The following is a 21,906-nucleotide window of genomic DNA, read 5'->3' as shown; positions in this document are numbered from 1 at the left end:
AGAGAAAGGGAAGCTCTGCTGCTGCGTAAAACCCAAACTCCTTCTGACAGCTTTAGAGATGAGAACTTAATCCTAGTGTTCAGACTCAAGAAAAGGAAAGTTCACTACAACAGAGAGTTTTATTTAAAAAAGTTCCAGGCAGACAGGGATGGGAAACACGTGAGCAGACGTGCTGGGCTAGTCCATGCGAGCTTTCAGGGTCCTGGTGGTGATCTTGTCTTTCTCACTGGAGGGGGAAAGAGCAGACAATTAGTAAATCTGCATTTAATACCTCCATACAGATTGTCCCTTCGTTAGGAAGCTGCAGTGTGCAGAGGTAGTTTGTTGCTAGTGCAGGCAGGATTAGCTGAACTTGAAGGTGGCCGTTACAGCTGAGTAAACCCCATCCTCCTGCTGCTTCACCCCAGGGGAGCTCCAGGAGGTTCAGGAAGCAGCAGGGCAACGGCACCACGAGCAAAATAAGCTGCTTCAGAAATCAGTCTGATTGCAGAGTCTGGAAGTTAACACTCCATCCAGCCATGGCAAAGAGCATCCTCTTGGCCAGTGCTACCCATACGTGAGGAGTCACACTCCTAAATACTAACAGGGACACAGCCAGGGAATCCCTATGCAGCAAGAGTCTAACGCTAGGATTAACTTCCCATGGCTCCTGCAGTTCCAGCAAGAGCCACGAACCACAAAGAGAGTAGCCATGAGAAATACAACACTTAGAATGGACAAAACATTGCTAAGGACGCTGCTGGAAGGGAGCAGGATTAGGGATACCCTAGAAACCAACCCCTTAACTGACTTTTAACACACAGCTTGTTAAATTCTACCTCTGTTCTGCAGGGGAAGAGAGCAGCACTTACATTACGTGTACTACCACGCCCATGCCAGATATGGCATCTCTGTCCACTGCATTCAACATGGCCTGTGAGATTGTTTCGAAGAGGTGATCGGGTTCCTGAGGAAGAGAAGTTATTTTAGTTGGTGTAAAAACTGAATGTAGAGTCATCAGATTTTGTTCAAACCCCAAAGTACCATCCAAGATGCTGCGAGATCTTCCCTGCAGGCTGCTATAAGCTACAGCCTCCTTGTTCTCCTGAGCTCCTTCAGGAAGCACCAAAGGACAGGGCTTTTCATCCAACCCGTGTCTCTCTCAGGTTCTCCAATTAACAGCAGGAGGCTCAACCCAAGAATCAGAGCTGAGCCCGGCCACCTCACTCACCATGTTGGGCTCCCAGAGGGACTCGCACATGCCGTACATCTGCTCGGAGCAGGTGCCGCTGACCACAAAGTCATCGGTTATCATCGGGCAGCCGATCAGGTCTAGAGAGCAGATGAAAGGTTCGTGTGTTATAGGGTCCAGCCCGGCAATGACTGGTTCTATGTAGTAAGGTCCAAACCTGTGAAGAACAACATGGCATAGAGCAGTCCAACCACGTTAATGCAGTTCCACGTCCCACGTAAATATCCATAGAAGGAAAACATCCCACAGATGCTTTTGGTGGGGGACCTTTCAGGTCAACCTCGAAGCACCCTGCAATGGTTTTAGCATGGCAAACAGAACAAACTTGTGCTGCTACAGGATTATTTTAACAATGCTCAGTATTCTTTTGCAAGGAGGTTGAAGATAACATTGTCACTAGATTAAAGTTTCCTTTTGCCATACTACAAGTAGTTGTTACAGGAGCCCTCCTCAGCCTTCCGGCTCTCTAGAATCAGATCAACAACCACAGCCCTCACCGACACGTAAACAGCGACTCTGTTGTTTGACAGTTACCGTCTCTCATAGAGCAGATTGGAAACCATGCTCATAAAAGTCTGAGGTTTGATCTGCCTGCCTTCCTTCAGCTCGTAGAGATTCAGCCTGAACTTCAGTCTCTGGGCACTGCAAGAGATGAGAAGAAGCATTAAAGCAGAAGCTCTGAACTGTTCTGCACGCTGACAGCTACCAGCTCCTGATGCATGCCTGAGGCAGGTAGGGATTCCAGATGCAGCTCCTTTTATACCTGAAGTTATTAAGTCTTAGTAGTGATGCAATCTTAAATCACATGCAATTTTATTTAAAAAACTCCCAGTGAAGGGAGACCAAGAAAAGGAGTGCTGGCACCTAGCTGTTCTATCCCTGCCCCACAAATAAGCAGACATTTATGCTCAGCATAAGCTGCCACTTAGTATTTATTGTAAATATGCCTCTTACAGGCTCAGTACGGGAACACACGGGCGGGTGGGAGCCTCACTTACACCGTCTGCACGTCCGTGGCCAGTCCTGCCAGTCCAATGTACAGTCTTTCTCCCATAGGGAAAATCTTCTGGAAGTCTGTGGTCACCATCTGCGCTTGGATCCCAAACCGCCGGTCCGCAGCAATGGCCACGCAGTTCTTCCCCTTCATGGCCATGACGGCCCCGCCGTTATAGGACATAATAGACTGGAAGAGAGAAGGACAACAGGTACTGCCGGGGCCCGCCGCGCCGGTTCCTCGGTGAGGCCGAAGGGGCCTCCCGCACCGCGGGTACCGCCCCCCCCCCCCGCGCCTGCGGCCGCCGCCACCCCGGGAGCAGTGGGGGCTACCAGCACCGCTCTCCCTCGCGGTTTTGGGTTTAATTTTTCCGTTGTTGGGGGCCAGCCCACAGCGGGCTGCTCACGGCCGCTGCTCCCCGCAGCCACGGCCCGGCCCGAGGGAAGGCCCGCGGGGACACACCGCCGCGGCGACGGGGAAGGCCGCCAGCCCACCCGCCTCCCCCCCGCGGCCCCGGCACCCGCGGGCTGCGTCCTGCCGGGCCCAGCTCCTCCCCGGGCCGCCCCCGGCCCCGTCCTAGTGCTCACCATGGCGCCGGTTGTTCAGACACCGCCAGGCCCGCACCGCACCGCTCCGCGCACAGCACCGCGCCGCTGCTCCCGCCTCCCGCCTCTTCCCATTGGCGGCCGCCGCGGCCTCCCGGGGAACCGCCGCTCGCTATTGGTGGATGGGCCCGCCGCGAGGCGGAGCTGGTTGGTTGCGGCGGCGGCGGTGAGGGAGGGGGAGAAAAGTGAAGAGTCACAGTGAGCGGGGCATGCCGGGACGGCGGCGGACTGCGCGGGCGGGGCGGGTGCGCAGCTGGAGGCGGGGCTCGCACAGCTGGATCCATCGGGGTGCGCAGCTGGGTGTGCACGCGGGGGCATGGCACAGCTGGAGGGATGTGCAGGGCATGGCACAGCTGGATGTGCACGGAGGGGCATGGCGCAGCTGGAGGGACGTGCAGGGCATGACACAGCTGGATGTGCACACAGGGTCGTGGCACAGCTGGAGGGATGTGCAGGACATGGCACAGCTGGAGGGATGTGCAGGACATGGCACAGCTGGATGTGCACACAGGGTCAGGGCACAGCTGGAGGGACACGCAGGGCATGGCACAGCTGGATGTGCACACAGGGTCGTGGCACAGCTGGAGGGATGTGCAGAGGCCTTACAGAGGTGGCAGGCGGGTACAGTGATCCCATCACTAAGTGGCACTGGGGGGTTCCCAAGGCCACGGTCCCTCTGCCTGCGCAGGGTGGCACCCATGTGCCCATTCCCTGCGTGCCCGTGGCGAGGCTGGGATCACCACAGGGTGGCTGGGCTGGGACCTGCCCAGTGGTGTCCTCACAAGCTTGGCCCTGCACAGCCCTGGCACCTTCTGTTGTGCACACAAAGAGATGGCACACTGAAGTCACTCTGTAAAGTCACTCTGTAAAGCAGCGAGTCACTGCACATCCCGGGGAGGGGCAGTGGCCTGGCAAGTGGCTGTGAGGGTATTTTTTATTCATAGAGCAATTTAAAGGGGGATTTGCGCTCTGCGGAGGATTGCATTTCCCTCCCCATCCCCGCTCGCCAGCTCTCCCCTCTCTTGGAGGAGACAGGATTAAATGTTTAATTTAGGGGAGTGATGTCGTGCCAAAGGGAAAGAGATCCATGTGTTTGGAAACGCTCTCAAAAGCACGACAGCTCGGCCCGTCTGGTTTCAATGAAAACCCCCGGCCCGCGCAGGGGCTGTTCATCCGCCCCGGGCCCGAGCCCCGGCAGCGCCGCCCGTCCCACGGCCGCTGTATTTTTAAAGTGTTTTCCATTGTAAAAGGTTTCTTGCGGGGATGAAGTCAGAGGCCACACTCTGGCAGGAACAGGGAGAGAAGGAGCAGCAGAGCCAGACGGGAATAGCTCCACAGGCAGATTTTGCCTGTCCCGGGGGGCAGTGGGGAGGTGATGCCCACTGGGCACCGCTTCTCTCTGCCCTTTCCCATCGGGCTCGTGCTCTCAGACCTGGAAGGCGGCAGGAATCCCCCTCCCCGGCCCGGAGACCCCAGGTGCTTCCCCAGCCCTGGCACCGCCGGGCTTGGCCACGGGGCTTTTGAAACAACACATCTTCCTGGTGTCGCTTTATGCCCTCCATTAAAACATTAACTTCATTATTTCTGGCATGAAAATAAAATCAGGGCAAGTGGGGAACGTAAATAGATTTTACAAGACTTTGTGAGAGAGGGGAACTTCAGCAATGCAGATTTTTGACCCTGTTCAGCTTTTTTTTTAAGGCAAAATATGGACTCTAGATGGAAACAGGCTTTTGAGTTTCTGCTCTGTTTTTGATGTCCCAACAAGTCCTTCTGCTTATGGGAGAAACTGCGGCGCAGAGGGGCCACGGGCTGAGCAGAAATGGTTGTTCTGGTGCACACCAGGGGCTGGCTGCCTCCTTGAGAGAGCTGTGAGCCCACGGGGACCACTGGGGCCACATCCTGCCCGTCCGCCCCTTCTCCCCATCCAGCTCAGCCCGGTCCAGAGGGCGAGGAGCACCCCAAGGGAGCGGGCACAGCCCCGCCAAACCCCTGCACGGTTAAAAACCACCCTGCCTGCCCCACCGGGTCCGGGACCGGCCACCTCTGCCTGCCGCCCCCTCGCTGGGTCCATCCCCGGCCGCTCCCGCGGGCTGGCCCGGGAAAAACGAGAAGGAAAAAGGGAAAACCGAGATAAAAACACGCGCGACCGTCCCTGGGTGGGCTCGAACCACCAACCTTTCGGTTAACAGCCGAACGCGCTAACCGATTGCGCCACAGAGACCGCGCTGGCTGGCACCGCTGGGTCCGCCGCACTCGGCCGGGGCGTCCCCGGGAGCGCCCGGGGTCCGCGCCCACCGGCACACCGGGACCCGGACACCGGGACACCGACACTGGGCGGGGCGGGGAATTAACCGTGGGGGCCGAGGGGAAACGCGCATGGGCGCTGCGACCCGCCGGGCAGCCGGTACACCGGGTCTACGGAAGCGACTTCGGTCGCACCGAGCCCGGGCTGGACCCACGCGGGGGAAGCGGCGCCGTGACCCGCCCGCTCCGCTCCCCTTCCTTCCCTTTTTCCCCTCTCTTGTTTCTTTCCCGCTTTTTCCTTTTCCCCTCCTTCTCCTTCCCTTTTTCCTGCCTTTTTTCTTTTCCTCCTTCCTTTCTTTTTTCTTTCCTTCCTTTTCTCCTATTTTTTTCCCCTTTTATTCTCTCCTTTTCCATTTTCACCTTTCTTTCTCTAATTTATCTCTATTTTCCTTCCCTTCCTTTTTTTCCCCTTCCCTTTGCTTTCCCCACCCACCGCGGGTCCCACGGCTCCTGCCGAGCACCGGCAGGCACCGGACCCCCGCCCGAGGCTCCCGGGGAAGGTCCCGCGGGGCCCGGGATGCCCCACATCGCCTCCCGGGTGGGAAGGTTCCCCATTTGGGACGGAAAATGCCTCCAGCGTTGTCGGGGGGGTGGGTCCCGGGGCACCACCCCAGCAGTGCCGCGGTGATGGGGGGACACGGGGACCGGTTAGCGGGGAGCGGGGCCACCGCCCCGGCTCGCATTTTGGGCCCATTCCAGCGGTTTTTGGGGCGCTCCTCTCCTCCCTGAGCACAGCGGCAGCGGGGCCCTCCGCAAGCACCGGGGCACCGTCGCGGCGGTGTCCCCCGGGGGGGCGCCGGCGGGGGGGGGGGGTCCGTGTCCCGGCGGGGCGGGGCGGTGGCGGGGGTGGGGGGAGCCCAATCTCGGCCCCTCACTCCCCTCCTCCGCAACACCCCAAAGGAATGAGGTCACGTGAGGCGGGGCGGGGCCTGGCGGCGGCTGGAGGAGGGAAAAAATAAAAAAAAAGGAGGAAAAAAAAAAATAAAAAAAAAAAAAGGAGGAGGAAGGAGGGAAAAAAAAAAAAAAGGAAAAAAAAAAAAAACGAGCGAGAGGAAAAAGGGCCCCGGCCGCAGCGCCGCCGCCGCGCCGAGCCGAGCCGCGCCGGGAGCGGAGGGGCGGCCGCGGGGCCGCCGCTGCCGCCGCCATCAGGTAGGGACGCGGCTCCGGGCCCCCCCCGCCGCCGCCGGGCCCCGCCGCCGGGCCCCCCCCCCCCCCGCGCCCTTTTCTCTCCGCGCTCAAGATGGCCGATGGCCGCCGCCTCCCCCCGCTTTGTGCCGCTCCTGCCCGGGGGGGGCGTGACCCCGCCGCGGCGGGCACCGGCGAGGGGCTACGGAGCCTTGACAGCCCCGGCTCCCACCGCCCCCCGCCCGGGCCCGGCGCGGCGTGGAGCGGGGCGGTGCGGTACGGGCGGGGGGGCGGCGGCGGGAGCCCCCCCGGGGCGGGCTGTCAGGGTACAAAGGGCTGCGGGGCACCGGGAGCGCCCCGGGTTCAGCGGGGATGCCCCAGCCCCTGCCCCAAATCGTGTGTGTGTCTCCCCCAAAAAAAACCCAAGCGGGAGCTGCCCGGGGCGCAGCGCGGGGTCACGCGTGTCCGTGCCCGTCGCGTGTCCGTGCCCACCGCGTGTCCGTGCCCCCGCGCCTGTGCCAGGCGGGTGTCACGTCCCGCCGCGGGGATGGGGTGTGTGTGTGTGTCCTTGTGCGCACACGGGCGTGTGGACACGCGTGTCCGTGCCCTCCCCGCCGTGCTTCCTCCCCCCTTCCCGCTGTTTCGCTCCTCGGCAGCGGCCGGTGCCCGCGTCCCGCACCCCGGGAGGGGCGGGGGGTCCCGTCGGGGCGGCGGGCGCTGTCGGGGGGCGCGGGTTCACGCTCCGATGCCTTTTTGTCGCGTTCCCGGTGCGTGGCCGCCGTGCGAGCGAGCGGGCAGTGCCGGGGGGAGCCGTCCCGGTTTATTTCCCGGCCCCCGGGCTTGCCGCCGCCGGTGGGTCCCACGGGGAGGGGGCAGCCGGTCTGGTCCAAGTTACCGGTGACTTTGAAACGTCCTTCCCCACCCGCGCCCGGTCCGGGGGGATTTTGGGGAGGGAGGGGGGGGCACCGTGCCGGGCCACCGCCCAGGGAGACAAAAGACCCCGAAAGTCGGGGGCCGGGACCGGGCCGGGGGTGCGGGGAGGCGGCTGAAGGCGGCGGGACCGGCTCTGGCGGCGGGGCCGGGGCAGCGGGCGCTGCTGGTGGGACGGGGCGGCCCCGAGGGCTCCGGCGGGGCCGGTGCTGTGGCCGGCTCCGGTGCCCGGGCTGGGGGTCCGGGGCTTTGTTCGCCCCCGCGGCAGGACATCGCGGTTGTTATCCCCCGGTTTATTAGAACCGGTTTGCGCCGGTGGCTCAGGCTCCCCCCTCCCGCCATCGGCGGCTGCGAGCACCTAAAGCGGCAAAATCCACCCAAAATGCAGCCGTGGGTCCAGCGGCCCGGCGTGGGCAACCGGTGCCCGGCGGAGGTGCCCGGTCCCCCGCGGGGGTCGGTGTGGGAGCCTGGGGCTGGGGACTGCGGCCCCCCAGGTGTTGTCCTGGCCAGGGAGAGCCTGGCAGTGGCCCCCCCATCACCTGTGGGCTGAGGGCACCTGCCCGGGGGCAGCAAGGTGCAGGGCACCCCGGGGTGCCCGCCCTGGGGGATGCCCAGGGGTGAGAGCTGAGCCTGGGGGGTGCTGGGGCTTCCCAAACACCCTGGTGCCCCTGGTCCCCTCTCTGCAAGGAGACCCTGGGGCTCGGCTTGGCCCCTGCGCCTCCAGCACAGGGGTGTCCTCGAGGTCCCCATCCCCGTGGTGTCCCCATCCCTACAGCATCTCCATCCCCATCCCCATGGTGTCCCCATCCCTACAACATCTCCATCCCTGCCCCTGTGGTGTCCCCATCCCTGCAGCATCCCCATCCCTGTGCTGTCCCCGTCCCTGCACACCTGCCTCTGGGGACTCCACGGCGGCTGAATGAGATGAGAGACCCAGACTGGCACCCGGGAGAAGCACGGCAGGGAGTGAGCGGGAGCGTGGGGTGGCTTCCGTAGGGCAGGTGCCAGGCAGGGACCCGGTGCTGTACAAACACACCCGCACGCACCGCCCCGAGCACGCACCCCTGCACACGCACACACACGCAAACACGGCCTCGCACACGCAGCCCTGCGCACGCACACACGTGTGCACCCGGTTTGCTCCCTGGGCACGGGGTTCACCCTGTTCCTCGCCCGGTCGCGGTGCCCGCGGTGCCTTCGGTGGTTGTCTGGGCTGTTGGCTGGTTGTTGGCTGTGGGGTGTGTGTGAAGGGCCTGGCCCCGTGCGGGCGCCCGTATCGTGTGTACCTCTGCCTGTGTGCACGTAGGGGATGGGTGTGTGTACGTGTAGCGTGTGTGTACACACACGTGTGCGTGTCTCCCTGGGCGTGGGTGGGGGTGTGGGTGCGTACGGGTGTTGTTGTCGGCGCACCCTTGTGCTGCCATCGCGCCCACACTCGTTTACACAAACCCGGGGTTTCTTCTCCGCTCTCCCCCTCGCCTCGGATGGTTGTAATAATATTCTGGCTCTTCTCCAAGTGTCGGGGTTGCCATGGAAACAATAAAACTGCAGCGATTTCGGGCCCCGGCTCCGCCGTCTCCCATCGTAAACGGGGAAGTGGTGGCGCGGGCAGGCAGCGATTCCCCCGTGTCCGCGCCGGGGGATGCTGCCCGTGCCCCAGGTGCTCACCCGGCCGTGCCCACCCACACATGGGTGCTGCGGGTGCTCCTGGCCGTGGCCAACGCCGGACTCGGGGGTTTCTATAGGAACCGTGAGGCGGTGGCTGAAAATGCCTTTTCCATCGAACAAAATAAAAATACACCTTGTGTGTGTGTGTGTGTGTGAGCCGCAGGCAAGGGGCTGGCTGACAGGGGTGATTTGTCCCCACTCAGAGGTGTCTCGGCACGGTGGGGACCCACTTGGGGACCCCCAGGAAGATGCAGACGTGAGGCAGAGGGAGCTGGACAGTGCCGGGGGCTGCGTGGGGAGGTGTGTGGGTGCTGCTTGTGCACCCCTGGCACTGGCAGGGTGTGGAGCTGGGGGTGCCCCAGTGCTCCCAGGGCCAAGTGTGGCACGTCACGGGGAGCACCAGGCACCCTCCCCGCCCTGAATTTGTTCATTAAAGGGTGAAGTGGGTCGCACAGGTCCTGTCCTTGCACAAAGAGGCCGTTAAGGGGGTCCCCGGGTGTTTCCCTGCAGGGAGGATCTGCCGCGGCGCTGCACCAAAATGCACAGGACCACCAGGATAAAGATCACCGAGCTCAACCCCCACCTGATGTGCGCCTTGTGCGGCGGCTACTTCATAGACGCCACCACCATCGTGGAGTGTCTGCACTCCTGTGAGTGTCCTGCGTCCCTGGCCGGGGCCGCGCTGCGCCCAGGGGTGCCCCGGGAAGGGTGGCCGTGCCGCACCGAGACCTTCCCGCGGTGCCCAAACCCATCCTGCATCAGGCGCTGCTGCCACATGGAGCTGCGGGGTCGTGGATGGGGCCAGACCAGGGCCGCGGCCCCGAGCTGGTGCAGGGGTGCAGGGTGCTTCACCGGGCTGGCACAGGGGCTCTGCCCCCTCGTCCGTCTGTCCGTCCGTCCGCTCACGCTGCGTCTCTCCCCACAGTCTGCAAAACCTGCATCGTTCGCTACCTGGAGACGAACAAGTACTGCCCCATGTGTGATGTCCAAGTGCACAAAACCAGACCCCTCCTCAGCATCAGGTGAGCTTGGGGGGCTCCTCTGCGTGGCACCAAGCCCCGGCCCCGTGTCCATGCAGCCTGTGCCCGCTCTGGGGTGCAGCCCTGGGCATCCCGGGACAGGGAGCGTGAAACCTCTCTGCTCCTGACCCTGCACCCCGCAGCAGTGGGGATTTGGGGTGCTCTCTGGGTGGAAGGGGAATGGGATGGTGGGAAACACCACCATGGAGAGGACAGGACTTGGGGACATCTGTGGCAGCAGGAGGAGGTGGGTGCCAGCTGGAGCAGGGCACCCCTTGCCCGTCCCTGTGCATCCTGGGTCACAGACATCCATCCCTCCGTCCCGCAGTCCCACAGGGCGCAGTTTACCCTGGGACAGCCTGTGCTTCCTAACTCCCTGCTCTTTCCCCCGCGGGGACGGTGCCGTGTCCCTTGGGGCACGCCGAGGTGGGCTCACGGCAGCGCAGGTGAACGGGTGCCCGGCCACAGTGGTGGTGGCTTCGTGCCAGCTCTGCCCCGGCCCCGCGTCTGGCTGGGGAAAGCCAGACACGTCCCATCAGTCGTGGAATTGGCTCTGCAGGTGGTTGGCATAGAAACCATGAAAGGCTCCAATACATCACTCAGCTTTTTTTTTTCGCCTCTCCCATGTAAATCCGTTTCTGTAGTAACACTTTTTTTTTTTTCTTTCCTGGTTCACTATGAAATATTTACACTCGGGCTCCCACGGCTCCCTCGCCGAAACACCCCTGCCTGCATGCAGAGTCGGATACACAAACTCCCTGCACCCACGGGGGACTTGCTTTGCCCTTTTCTTCCCACGCCGGTGCCAAAACACCAGCACCCCGGGCATGATGCTGCGTGGCACCGAGGGTGCTGCCCCCGTGGCACCCTGACCCCCACTCAGCGCCACTGTGCTGGGCTGAATGGGGTTGACTCATGCAAGAGCAGCGACCGGCGGGTAATTAAGCTGCCAATCAAGTGGCTGAGGTTGCTTTTTCATTAGCTTGCTGTAAATTATAAAGCAAATTCTCCGGGTATGTATTATAAATAAAATCACAGCGGGGCCTCGTGAACCGGAGTGACATCACCGAGGAATTAGGGATGAAAGACATGGCTAGGCTAAAAATAATACAGGGTACGCTCATTTGTTTTTCTTTAAAATAAAGGCCTTATTATTAAAATAGAAATAATTGCAGATATAATTTACTTTTCACCAGTCCCACTGCTCTTGCTTTGTTTTTGAGATTTTTTTTTGTTTTATTCAGCTGAGCTGCTGCTTTTAAACGGTGCCAGCTGCAGCCCTGGGCCCGAGCCTGCCCGCAAAGCCCCGTCCCAGCTCTGGGCTGAGGATGGGACTGGAGCTGCCCCAGTTCCTCGAGAGCTGTTCACACGCTGGGGGATCCGCTTTGCTTTCCTGCGTCACAGTGGACACCATCCTGCCGTCCTCACAACGGAGGGAAATCAAAGCCAGAGCCCTGAACTGCAGCCAAGTCCAGAAATAAAATTAGATGCAAATTAAAACTTGCAGAAACATTTGCTGATCTTAGATTATTTTTTTTTAAGTTCTGGGTGTGTTTTTGTAATCATTTGGACTACTGAGAGGGATCCTGGCCCCGAAATCCTGCTGTCATCATCCCTAGCAAGGATTTTTGAGATGGTTTTCTTGCTTTTTCCAGAGTTAACCCTTTGCGGTGAGCGCGAGGGCGGACGGGTTTTCCTGTGAGATGGGGTCGTGGCATCGCCATGGGACGGGGAGTCGGGGCTTTGTGCTGGGAGTTTCCCAGGAGGGAGATGGGGAGATGCTGGATTTGGGCTGGCCGGGCTGGTGCAGGGCAGCTTTCGGCAGCCCCCGGAGCCAGCCGCTCCCATCCAGCTCATTCCTCTCTCTCTTTCCTATTTCTTTTTCCCCCCAGGTCGGACAAAACCCTCCAGGACATAGTGTACAAACTGGTCCCGGGGCTTTTCAAAGGTACAGCCATGGACAGTGATAACTGTGTGGGTTCGGGGTTGTTTGTAACTCGCTCCCACCCACCAGTGAAACTGGTCCCCCCCGGATTTCGCGCTGCCCACGCACGCCCCTGCCCGGTAACGGGGACAGCAGGACAATGCGTGGTGTGAACGGAGAGGGATGGGTCCGCCCGGATAGCGCCCACCCCGCGCTCCGGCAGCCCGGGGGCTGCTGCTGGGGGGAACCACGGCGAGCAAAGCTGGGAGCAGGAGCTGCGGATTTGCTCTCCAAGTGCCTGCCCATCCTCGGGGGAAAAAGTGTGGGGGTCTGCAGGTGTGGAAAGCCCGAGGACAGTCGAGCCGCCGTAAAGGCATTCTCGCAGCAGCGGATTTGCAGCCGCTCCGAGGGTTGCACTGGTACGACTTGGTTGCTCTTGCTAAAGCGACTGCTCTCCTACGGGTCCGTCCGCACCAGGCGGCTCGTGCTTGAGGCAATCCGGGGCTTCCTCGTGCTCCCCTCTTTGCACCCATCTCCCCCTTGGTGTGGTTTTTTTTCCCCCTCACCTTCCTCCTCCCTTCTCCCGCAGATGAGATGAAGAGGCGGCGCGACTTCTACGCAGCCTACCCCATGGCAGAGGGTGAGTGTCAGCCCCCGGGGACCCCCCCGTCGCCCCGGCTGTGCCTCCCCCACGGCTCAGCCTCTCCCTCCTTCTGCTCCCGCAGTTCCCAACGGGTCCAACGAAGATCGCGGAGAAGTTTCCGAGCAGGACAAGGGGAACCTGACGGACGACGAGATCGTCAGCCTGTCCATAGAGTTTTATGAAGGGTCCAGGTATTGTTTTCTGGCTGCTGCTAAGCCTCTGCCTGGGTTTGGGGTTGTGCACTGGATTGGAAATGCAGCAACTTGGGCATGGACGTGGCCAGGGGTGGTGAAGCCAAAGCTTGGCTGAAGGTCACTGGGTGTTCTCCTTGCAGCCCCTCCATGGACAGCCCTTCTGGTGGGTTATTTTTTCTCTCTGCCTTTTTATTCCTCCATAAACTTCGTCCTGTATTTGCTTTCCTCCCCCCCAGAGAGGAGAAGAAAGGGACTGTTGAGAATGGGGACCTGGAGAAGGAGAAGGTGAGTGTGGTGGGAGTACAGCATGGAGAGCTCCATGTCCAGCTGCCTCCTGGGCCTTTGGGATGGGGGGGGGGACAGGAGGGCACCTCCAAAGGAGGGCACGGCGGACTCTCAGCAACCCCTCTCCCCCCGGCCCCCTCCCGCTGCGTCCCCAGAACGGGGTGCGGTTCCTGCGCTGTCCCGCTGCGATGACCGTCATGCACCTGGCCAAGTTCCTCCGCAACAAGATGGACGTTCCCAGCAAGTACAAGGTGAGCGTGTGCCCAGGGTCCGCTCCCTGACCCCCCCCTCTCCGTGCGTGCCCGGGGAGCACTCACCGCCCGGCTTCGGCACGCGCCGGTGGGCAGGTGCCCCTGCTCCAGGGGGGCTGACGCTGTCCCCTGCGCCAGGTGGAAGTCCTCTATGAAGACGAGCCCCTGAAGGAGTATTACACCCTGATGGACATCGCCTACATCTATCCCTGGAGGAGGGTAAGCGGAGCTGCCTCCTTCCCCGCCGTGGGCAGCGGGGCCGGGGCTTGTCTTGGAGAAAAGCTTCCTTTAGGGGAAGGCTAAAAGCATTAAAAAACAAACCCCAAAAGCTTAACAACTGAAAGACTTAAAAATTGAAGAACTTAAAAACTGAAAAATTTAAGAATTGAAAATATTAATTGAAAAGCTTAAAAATTGGAGAGCTTAAAAATTGGAGAGCTTAAAAATCGGAGAGCTTAAAAATCGGAGAAGTTAAAAACTGGAGAGCTTAAAAATTGGAGAACTTAAAAATTGGAGATGTTAAAAATTGGAGAAGTTAAAAACTGGAGAAGTTAAAAATTGGAGAGCTTAAAAATTGGAGAGCTTAAAAATTGGAGTGCTTCAACAAATAAACCCCAGATGCTCCCTAGTTACAAAGGTGTTTGCTCCAGGTGGGAGCTTTAGGAGGCTGAGGGGCTGCACGTGCTTTTTGGCCCCTTTCTCCAGGGCTGGTGGCCAGCACCCGGCCGTGCCACCAGCGCGGGCGGCCGGTGACGCGGTGCCCGCCGGTGCTGTCCCGGCACAGGGTGCCACGTGCCATGCCCCTGCCCCTCTCCCGCTTGCAGAACGGGCCCCTGCCGCTGAAATACCGCGTCCAACCCGCCTGCAAGCGCCTCAAGCTCTCGCAGCCGCCCACCTCCGAGTGCACCAACACCAGCGGCGCCTCCGAGTGCGAGTCGGTCAGCGACAAAGCCCACAGCCCCGCCACGCTGCCCGCCACCTCCTCCTCCCTGCCCAGCCCTGGCACCCCGTCCCACGGCTCGCCCAGCTCCACCGCCGGCAGCGGCCCCGCCGCCACCGGCCCCGCGCTCAACGGCACCTCGAACTGCCACCCGCTGCCGCCCGCCGCCGGCCGGTGCCGCAAAACGACTGTCAACGGCAGCGCGGCCTCCGCCTTGACCTAAAGGGTGACACAACAGGGACGCCTGGCTGGGTTTTATATATCTATATATATTATATATATACATATATATGTGTACATAGGGAGAAAAAAATTATACATACTTATTTTCTATTGATTGACCAGATTAATTTAAAATGCAAATAAGACACATAAATGTGGTTGAATATTTTTAAATGATTTTTTTTTTTTTTTTTTTTTTTAAATTTTGTTGTAACTGACGGAAGCTGCATGCCGGAGCTGGGGGCCACGCAGGCGCTCCCTCATGTTTTTCTCTAATGCTTTTCCCTCTCCTCCCCATCCCTCTCCCCTCGCGGGAGCGAGCCAGGGCCGTGAGCGGGGACTCCCGGCTGCACAGGTAAGGGCCAAGCACAGGTAAGGGCCAAGCACAGAAGCCAAAAACTGCCCCTCAGCCCCGCTGTGCCCTGGGTTTTTGCGTGTTTTTTTTTCTTTTTGATGTTTATTTGGAGTTTTTTTGGCACCAGGTTTGATAACGTGGTGCCTGTGGCCAGCTGGGACCAGTGGTCCATTTGTCGGCATCGAGCATCACTCGCCGGCGTTGCCCCCGCAGCTCTGTGTGTTTCTGGTTCTTTTTTGCTTTCCCTCTGTGGTCTCTGGACAGTGTTTCAGGCTCTGATCTAGCAGATGCTTCCCTTGATGCACAGTAAGTAGGTTTTTTTCTTTTTTTCCCCCAGCTTAAAAAAAAATTATGCTTGTGACTCGGCGGTGCCGGGGGTAGGAGCACAAGCCTCAATGAACGTTGGGTTTTCCTTGCCAAGGGAGCTGCCACCTCCCCGGGGCACCACCGGGAAATTTTGGCTGGGGAGGATCTAAACCATTGGGAGCTGCTTTGGCAGCCCCGGGTGAGTCTGCGTGGGACCCTGCCCTGCTCAGGGGGTGTGGGACCCCCACGCCGCTGCCTCCCTGCTCACCTCCATGGCTTCGACGCCACATTCCAGAGCATTTATTTTTGTCCTTCCCACCCTCTCCTCCTGTCCCCACGTGGGGTTTTAAAAAAAATAAAATAAAAAAATAAAGACTACAGTGCCTTTAGCCAGGAGGCTTCGGTGAGGGGCGAGCGTGGGAAGGTGCTGCCGTGTGTCGGGCGGGAGCGGCACCGGTGTCGCCGGCTGCCCACGTGCTCCGGGGAAGGGACCAACTTTTACGTTGACAAAAAAAGCACACGAGCCCCGGGGAGCGCAGACCCGGGGGTTTCTCTCCTGCCCTTGCTGGGGACGGGGACAAATGACAAAAAAATAAGTGCCTGCAGCGCCCGGACGGCACCCCAGGGCCAGGCAGCAGCCGCCCGCGACAGCACGGTGAGAACCAAAGGAAAGCGGCACGGGAATGGTATGAACAGCCCGACTCCAAAGGTCAGGAAACATGGGATGTTGTTATTGTATTTTTAAATTTTTTTATTATTTTCTTCAAGTACCACACCCCGTCACGGGTGGGACAGCGGCACCTTTGCTGTAACAGCCCCCAGCTCCGCTGCCCTCGGGGCGCTGGGGACAGGCCTGGGAAGGGTCCCCACGGGGCCACTTTTGTTCCTCTCTTCCCCATCCTGGGCTGGGGCTGGACGAGGGGCTCGAAGCGTGTCGGGGGGCTCCGTTTGTCTCGGCTTTGACACCCCTTTTCTCCTTGTAAATAGGCCACGATGGACTGGGGGAGGCAGCTGCCTCGGTCTGGGGTTTGTGTGGGGCTCTTGGGGGGGTTCTTTTGTTTTCTGTTTTTTCCTCTTATGGTACAAACCAAATTGCTCTGTATGTTTGCATCCTGTACGACGTTTTAATGTCTTGTAAGATATTCTGATATTCATATATCGTTATTGGTTAAACATTTGTATAACTACACAGCTTTGTAAATGTAATAAATGCTGCTGACTGTCACTCCCTTCATCTGCCTGTACAGGTGCAGCTGCCCGGGTCCCTCCGGGTCCCTCTGTCCCACGTCCCGACGGGCACCCGCAGCTCCAGCAATGCCAAACCGCCCCTGAAAGTCCCATTATCCAGTGGATTATTTTTTTCCCCAGCCACTGCTGAGCCGCTGTTATCCCTTGCAGGGCCCCAGTGGGGCAGAAAGCAAAATTGCTGCCCCCGTGGTGGGGTGAGGCTGGTTCTCTGCAGCTGGTGGCAGCCCTGGGGGCTCAGTAATTAAGGTTAATTGGGGTGGGAGCTGAGCATCTCCTCCCCACTCCCTCCCATACCCAAGAGGGTTGGTCCCGAGCTCCCGTGGGCTCCGTCCCTGTGGGTGCAGCCGTGTCAGGGCTGCGTGGGGAGCCGGGCGCTCTGCACAGCCTCCCCCTTGTGGGTGCCATCGCAGTAGGGGGGGGAGCGGGTGCGCTTGCACCCACAGAGCCAGGCCGTCGTGTCCTTCTCGGCGGTGAAGCGCACGGGGGAGATCCCCGGGGCGGCTTTCTTGTGGGTGCCGTCGCAGAAGGGCTGCAAAGCAAAGGGGGAGGAGGTCAAGGTGGGGGTTTGGGGGTGCCTGGCTGGGGGCTGCTGGGGATGAAGTGGGGGGACCGCGACCCCTCCGTCCCCCCCTCGCTGTGCTCTGCCCGCCCCGTCCGTGGCCCAGCGCATCCCCCGGGAGTTGGGGCGCTGCGGGAGCACCCACGAGGGCAGCAGCACCTGCACCCCCCCCCCAGCCCTCCCCTGGACGCCGGGGGGTCCCGGAGCCCCCCGCTCCCGACCTGGCTCTTGCTGTGCCCGCAGCCGCACCACGCGTATTTCTTCCCCGCCTTCAGCTCCACCGGGAACGGCTCCTTGGCGGCGATCACGGGCTGCGGGGGCGCGGAGGAGACGTGCCAAACCCCCGCGGGGTGCCGGCGCAGCCCCCCCCCGCTCCCCGCGGCTCGCAGCAGTGTCACAAGCGCAGCCGGTCTCAGCGGCAGCATCGGGTCACCTTCCCGGGAGCGGCTCCTCCTCCCGGAAGAGCCGGGGCCGCCGGGCTCGGCGGAGCTCGGCTCCTCGCTGCACAAAGGTTCCCCCTCGCAGGGCTCCTTGCAGCCCCCCCCGGTCCCTTTCACCGGCCCCCCCCGGGGTGCCCGGTCCCGGTGCCCGGTCCCGTGGCCCCCCGCACCGCCCCGATCGAACCGGGCTCCGGGTGCGCAGAGCCCTTCGGTGCCGCCCCCCCCATCCAACCCCCCCCCCCGGGGGTTGGGGGTTCGCCCCGGGCCCCCCCGAGAGCTGCAGGCCTTGGGGGGGTCCCTCTGCTCGGGCCCCGCCGCTTCCCTGGAAATCCATCTTTTAAGCATCAAAGCGTTGGGCTCCCCCCACCCCCAGCCCCCCCTTTTCTTTGTTTTGAACATTTCACCTGCTGCTGCAAAGTTACCATTAAAATTATCGTTATTTCACCCTTCCCTGCAGAGGTGACATCCACAGGCTTTGTGACAACTCCATTTCTTAGGCTGAATGCGCAAAGGAGAGGCACCGGGGACCCATTCAGCTCCCAGCCTCAAGGCTGGTTTGATCACAGGCACTTGATTATTTTTTACTTCTGTGGGTTTAAGAAACCGCAGAGCGCAGCATATACCCAGGGCAACGGTAAATAAGGGAGCAGCAGAGCTGCCAGCTCCGACAGCCTGGCTGGGCTGGAAGAGAGCCCTTGGGAGCCACGCTGGGTGCAGGGCTGCCGGCTCGGTCCCTGGCAGGGGACACGGGTGTCCCCCAGAGCAAAACCCTTGTCACCATCCAGATGGGGTGACCCGTGTGCTGGAGAGGGGCAGGCAAAGAAACCAGGCTTGAACTCGACAGGTTTTTGGAGTGACTGGCCCTGGTGCTGCGTGCAGCTGGCCCTGATGCACACCATGGCTACCGTGTCCATCAGAGAGGTGTCGGGGACTCTTTGGGCATCGCTGCTGAGCAGCACAGGCTATGGCTGGTCCTTGGTGGGGACCTTCTTGCTAACGAACACCAACCAACTGCCCCAGTGTCCCTTCACCTGCCTCCTCGAGAGCATCGCCCGCTCAGGCCGGTGCCAAGTGCGCATCCGTGGGCGCAGCGGGCAACAGGACCTCAGCACACACGCAGCAAGTTAATCACAGCCCCTCAATTTTGAAACTCTAGCTGTATTAAAGAAGTCTTTGATGTTAATATTAATATTATTTATTATAATAAAGAACAGTCAAGCAGCGTGAAAAAAATATATCTTAGCTACATTACCTTAAATTGCCAAAAATATACACATTTTTCTCTTTTATTTAATAAAAAAACCACAAATCAAAACAAAAAAAAAAAGACACATGCAACATACTAAATGAGACATTAGCATCAAAACGGGTAAAGAAACGTACCCCAGTGCAACTGAAACACAGATAATCTTTAGCTTTTATTTTTTCCTTTCCCCTGCTCTCCCTCTTTTTCACAGAGATACCAACGTTTAACGTTTAACCCTTCCAGCCGTGGCCCCTTCTCCTCCCCTCGCTCTGCCAAAGGCACCTTTGGCTCTGGGACGGGTTGAGGCGCTTGGCCAAGGACCGTGCTCCAAAGGGGCCGGTGGGAGGTGGCAGAGCGATGTCTAAGTGCTTTATGTCTCATCCCCCATGTGTCCTCTCCAGCCTCGTCCCTCCACCTTTCAGCCTCCTGCCTGACTCCTCCTCGCCAGCAAGTGCCTCTCACTGACCCCCTGCAAGTCTCCTGATGTTGCCCAGGGATTTGGGCACCAAACCACCGACCAGAACAAGGTTTTTGTTCGTCCTGGGTGACCACGTGTGTTCCACCACCGCTCGCTACGCAAGGGCTGGCTGCTCACCAGCCTTCCCATCCCCTCTCACCCTGGTCCTGGCTGGTTTTTAATTCCAAGGCGTGAAATGTGGTGAAATTTTGGAAGAATTGGACCAGGTCTGGGCATGATGTCAGGCCCTCGTGGTTACAGAGCGGTCTGATGGCCGTGTTGACGGTCAGCGTGACAGCAAACCAGGTGGCAACACAAATTGGGGACCTTAGAGTGAAAAAAAAGTGAAAAATAAAATAAAAATTAAACCCCAGACAAAGGCAGCTGGGCAAGCAGCTGGCAGAGACCACACGTGCCCATTTAAACACATTTAACGTGTCTCCAGGCCTGAGTGGTTTGGTGGCACCTCTGCTCGCAGAGGGGACGGGGACAACGCGGGTGAGGGGAGGGGGGGAAAAAAGAAATTAAAAAAAAAGTGCAAGCACGCAATTGTGCCAGAGCAATTTTGGGGACAGGGAGCCAGAATTAAAGAGTCAAACCATTTGCCACTGAAAGATCTCACAACTGGGCAGGAGCAGGCGGACCAGCTCAGGCCGTCACTGACTGGGGACAGGGAAGGTCTCAGCAAGAGCCCCAGCTCAGTGCTCCTCTCCTGGGCTGTGCTGCAGACACCACAAGGAGACTTTTTTTTTTTCCTGCATTTTCACTTTTAGCTGCCATCTCCATCTTGCCAATAGCTTCTTAACCTTGTTAAAACATTAGCTTTTCTTTATAAAAAAAAAAAAATTATATATATATAATATATATATATATTTCTGAGCAGACAGCAGTGTTCTGCCCAGTTCACAGAACTGGAGGCTGAGAGCACAAAGGTATTTTCTCTCCTTTTAGCCTTAATCAGCCACTGTGGTGACAATCTTCCAACCAAACCAAAAAAAAAAAAAAGAAATAAAATAAAATAAAAGGAAGAAAGATATTTAGCAGATGAGTTTTGCCTATAACAAGCTTTTCTAGACTATCAGCACAGACCCACTGCTGACAAATGGGAATAGTGCAAACTAGTTAAGGGCAGTGGGAATGTGCTGAAAAATAGCCATTAAGGTCTGACAATTGTTTTTTAAGACCCTCAGAGTTCCTACCAGCTGGAGTCTGCCCGCCTGCCCCCAGGAGCTCTGGATCTAACGAGGCGATGAGGAGGAGAAGGGGTAATTACGTTTGACGTCGCTGTTCCCCTTCCCTCCGAGCCGCCCCACCTGCCCTTCGGTCCGTCCAGCGCACCCGAGCTCCGAGGGAGCCGGATCCTTCGCAGGCTGCAAGATGGAGTCAAGGTCCAGAGGTGGAGAACGACGACGGGTCCGACGCCCTGGGTTAGGAGACTGGCAATTGTCCCATTGCTTGGAGATCCCTTTGTGAAGTGCCCAGGACCAGTGGAAGAACGCTTTGTTGCCAGACCGGAGTGGTTTGTGGTGGGTAAGAGGGATCAGGTACCGGATCGGGGACTCGTCTCTTCCCCACACACGTTTCTATCTCCCAGCTCAGGTCTGGGAAACAACCGCCAGGTTCAAACGCACCTTCTGAAGTTGGCTGCGATGGGGTAATACTGGCTACGGCCCCTTTTTGCAAGCTGAAATTTCAGCCTTTGGAAATCTTGGAAGTAAAGAGAGACGTGAGGAGCGGGAGTGTGCTTTTCACATGAGAAGTCCAGCACCGAAGGGCCAGCAGTGAGCAGGGCAGATGTGACAACGTCCTTTGGAGAAGCAGGTGCCTTTCACCTCCTCCCCAAGCACCACTCCTCACCCATCGCTCCACTGCTCGTGTCTTTTCAGGCTGGGTTGGGATCCAGCTGAGGCGTCGGGGCTTCGTACGATGGCTACGGAGAGAAGAGCATCCTAAAAGCCCAGCAGACAAAAAGCAGGTGACAAATCTCAGCTACGGGACTTCTGAACCTCCCCATCCGGACGGAGCAGACCACATAGGCACCGCCACCGCGTCCTGCTTCTTCCCCAGCTGTGTCACAGCCAGATCCCTCTGCACGGTGCAGAAAGGAGCCCTCAGTAGAGGAGCCTCCTCCCACCAAGGTCTTGGCCAAGGATGCTCGATGGTCTCCAGTGCCTCAGGCTGGGGGGCTACACCCAGATGAACACACACTCACAACCGGGAGGAGACTGGCAGGCGCCTGGCATCAGCTCCCTCCTCCGCTCTGCGTGGAAACCCAGCTTCACCCAGGGCGCGTGGCATGGGCCAGGGCGGCAGGCAGCCCCCCACCTTCGCTCCTCCCCGTCCCAGGGCTCGGTCAGAGACGCGCTGTCTTCCAAAACACCTCGTGGCATTGCCCAGCGGCAGGGAACGCTCCTCGGAAGCCTTGTGCTCATGGCTCTAACAGTATATGAGTTGCCTGTGGAAAAGCCACATTCCCCCGGCTGAGAGGAGTTGGCTGCTGGTTTGTTCGGGGTGAGCGGGGAGCTTAGCCCTTGTCCTGGGTAAGAGGAGCTCCCTTTTCATTCATGCTCTTTAAAAAACAAACAGAAAAAAGAGACGCAGAGGAGACAGGTATCAGTACCGGAGGGGCAGCGACACGAGGGCGCAGAAGCAGAGCCCTGCTGTGCTGCGGACCTGGCCCCGCTCACCGCAACCTCTCAGGCTCCTCCGAGACCAACGGAGCCACGGGAGCCCCAGGTTCCCCCTCTGCCCAGCTCAGGCCGAAGTGGCCTTTGGCTCTTAAATGTTTCCAACCAGGGCTGGACCTTCTGGGCCAGGGGAGGGATGGAGGAGAGGTGAATCCCACCATCAGTCCCCAGCCACTGGTGCTCCAGTACGGAGAGGCTGTAAACCTCCCCACAACCTCTTGGGTGCAAGATTCCTTCTAAACCCTGGGTTTCAACATGTGGTCACCTTCG

At 59.4% G+C, this 21,906-nt stretch overlaps 4 protein-coding genes and 1 non-coding gene across 6 annotated transcripts in view; 1 reads left to right on the top strand and 4 right to left on the bottom strand.

The window, feature by feature from the left end:
• Nucleotides 1-100: 100 nt before the first annotated feature.
• PSMB3 (proteasome 20S subunit beta 3) lies at nucleotides 101-2,920 on the bottom strand. The gene is made up of 6 exons (XM_068418749.1): nucleotides 2,813-2,920; nucleotides 2,230-2,414; nucleotides 1,766-1,873; nucleotides 1,211-1,388; nucleotides 852-946; nucleotides 101-226 (listed from the first exon to the last, which is right to left on the bottom strand). Exons 1-6 carry the CDS (start codon nucleotides 2,813-2,815, stop codon nucleotides 178-180), a joined length of 618 nt encoding a protein of 205 aa, XP_068274850.1. The 5' UTR covers nucleotides 2,816-2,920; the 3' UTR covers nucleotides 101-177.
• A 2,060-nt stretch (nucleotides 2,921-4,980) lies between these two features.
• On the bottom strand, nucleotides 4,981-5,054 carry TRNAN-GUU (transfer RNA asparagine (anticodon GUU)). The gene has a single exon. It is a non-coding gene; the product is annotated as a tRNA-Asn (tRNA).
• A 1,177-nt stretch (nucleotides 5,055-6,231) lies between these two features.
• On the top strand, nucleotides 6,232-14,526 carry PCGF2 (polycomb group ring finger 2). Of its 2 annotated transcripts, XM_068418955.1 has the most exons (10): nucleotides 6,232-6,286; nucleotides 9,371-9,510; nucleotides 9,786-9,882; nucleotides 11,772-11,827; nucleotides 12,393-12,443; nucleotides 12,529-12,637; nucleotides 12,877-12,925; nucleotides 13,081-13,176; nucleotides 13,315-13,395; nucleotides 14,001-14,526. In XM_068418955.1, exons 2-10 carry the CDS (start codon nucleotides 9,399-9,401, stop codon nucleotides 14,337-14,339), a joined length of 990 nt encoding a protein of 329 aa, XP_068275056.1. In that variant the 5' UTR covers nucleotides 6,232-6,286; nucleotides 9,371-9,398; the 3' UTR covers nucleotides 14,340-14,526. The 2 variants fall into 2 exon arrangements, with proteins under 2 accessions (XP_068275056.1, XP_068275057.1); XM_068418956.1 differs by lacking the exons at nucleotides 6,232-6,286; nucleotides 9,371-9,510 and having other exon boundaries at nucleotides 9,844-9,882; nucleotides 11,772-12,222.
• Nucleotides 14,527-16,103: 1,577 nt separating this feature from the next.
• CISD3 (CDGSH iron sulfur domain 3) lies at nucleotides 16,104-17,256 on the bottom strand. Its single transcript, XM_068418957.1, has 2 exons — nucleotides 17,028-17,256; nucleotides 16,104-16,776 (listed from the first exon to the last, which is right to left on the bottom strand). Exons 1-2 carry the CDS (start codon nucleotides 17,229-17,231, stop codon nucleotides 16,597-16,599), a joined length of 384 nt encoding a protein of 127 aa, XP_068275058.1. The 5' UTR covers nucleotides 17,232-17,256; the 3' UTR covers nucleotides 16,104-16,596.
• Nucleotides 17,257-18,465: 1,209 nt separating this feature from the next.
• The window catches only part of MLLT6 (MLLT6, PHD finger containing), a 45,117-nt gene continuing 41,676 nt past the window's right edge, over nucleotides 18,466-21,906 (bottom strand). The window contains 1 exon segment of the mRNA XM_068418954.1: nucleotides 18,466-21,518. Coding sequence (XP_068275055.1) covers nucleotides 21,474-21,518 — 45 coding nt within the window. The 3' untranslated portion in view covers nucleotides 18,466-21,473.

Source organism: Nyctibius grandis, chromosome 26, assembly GCF_013368605.1.
Source record: "Nyctibius grandis isolate bNycGra1 chromosome 26, bNycGra1.pri, whole genome shotgun sequence".
In the NCBI taxonomy this organism is placed as follows: domain Eukaryota; kingdom Metazoa; phylum Chordata; class Aves; order Nyctibiiformes; family Nyctibiidae; genus Nyctibius; species Nyctibius grandis.
Note: the sequence above shows the minus strand (reverse complement) of the source record. Positions and strands in the feature narration are given on the sequence as shown.

Excerpts from the sequence above, each read along its gene's own strand:
- PSMB3 (XM_068418749.1), bottom strand. Across the intron at positions 1,389-1,765 it reads AATCTGCTCTATGAGAGACG|GTTTGGACCTTACTACATAG; the intron begins GTAACTGTCAAA and ends TGTTCTTCACAG. Across the intron at positions 227-851 it reads GGCGTGGTAGTACACGTAAT|TGAGAAAGACAAGATCACCA; the intron begins GTAAGTGCTGCT and ends TTCCCCCTCCAG.
- PCGF2 (XM_068418955.1), top strand. The coding sequence starts at position 9,399 with ATGCACAGGACCACCAGGATAAAGATCACCGAGCTCAACCCCCACCTG. Across the intron at positions 12,444-12,528 it reads AGCCTACCCCATGGCAGAGG|TTCCCAACGGGTCCAACGAA; the intron begins GTGAGTGTCAGC and ends CTGCTCCCGCAG. Across the intron at positions 12,638-12,876 it reads GAGTTTTATGAAGGGTCCAG|AGAGGAGAAGAAAGGGACTG; the intron begins GTATTGTTTTCT and ends CCTCCCCCCCAG.
- CISD3 (XM_068418957.1), bottom strand. The coding sequence starts at position 17,231 with ATGCTGCCGCTGAGACCGGCTGCGCTTGTGACACTGCTGCGAGCCGCG. Across the intron at positions 16,777-17,027 it reads GCGGGCACAGCAAGAGCCAG|CCCTTCTGCGACGGCACCCA; the intron begins GTCGGGAGCGGG and ends TTTGCTTTGCAG.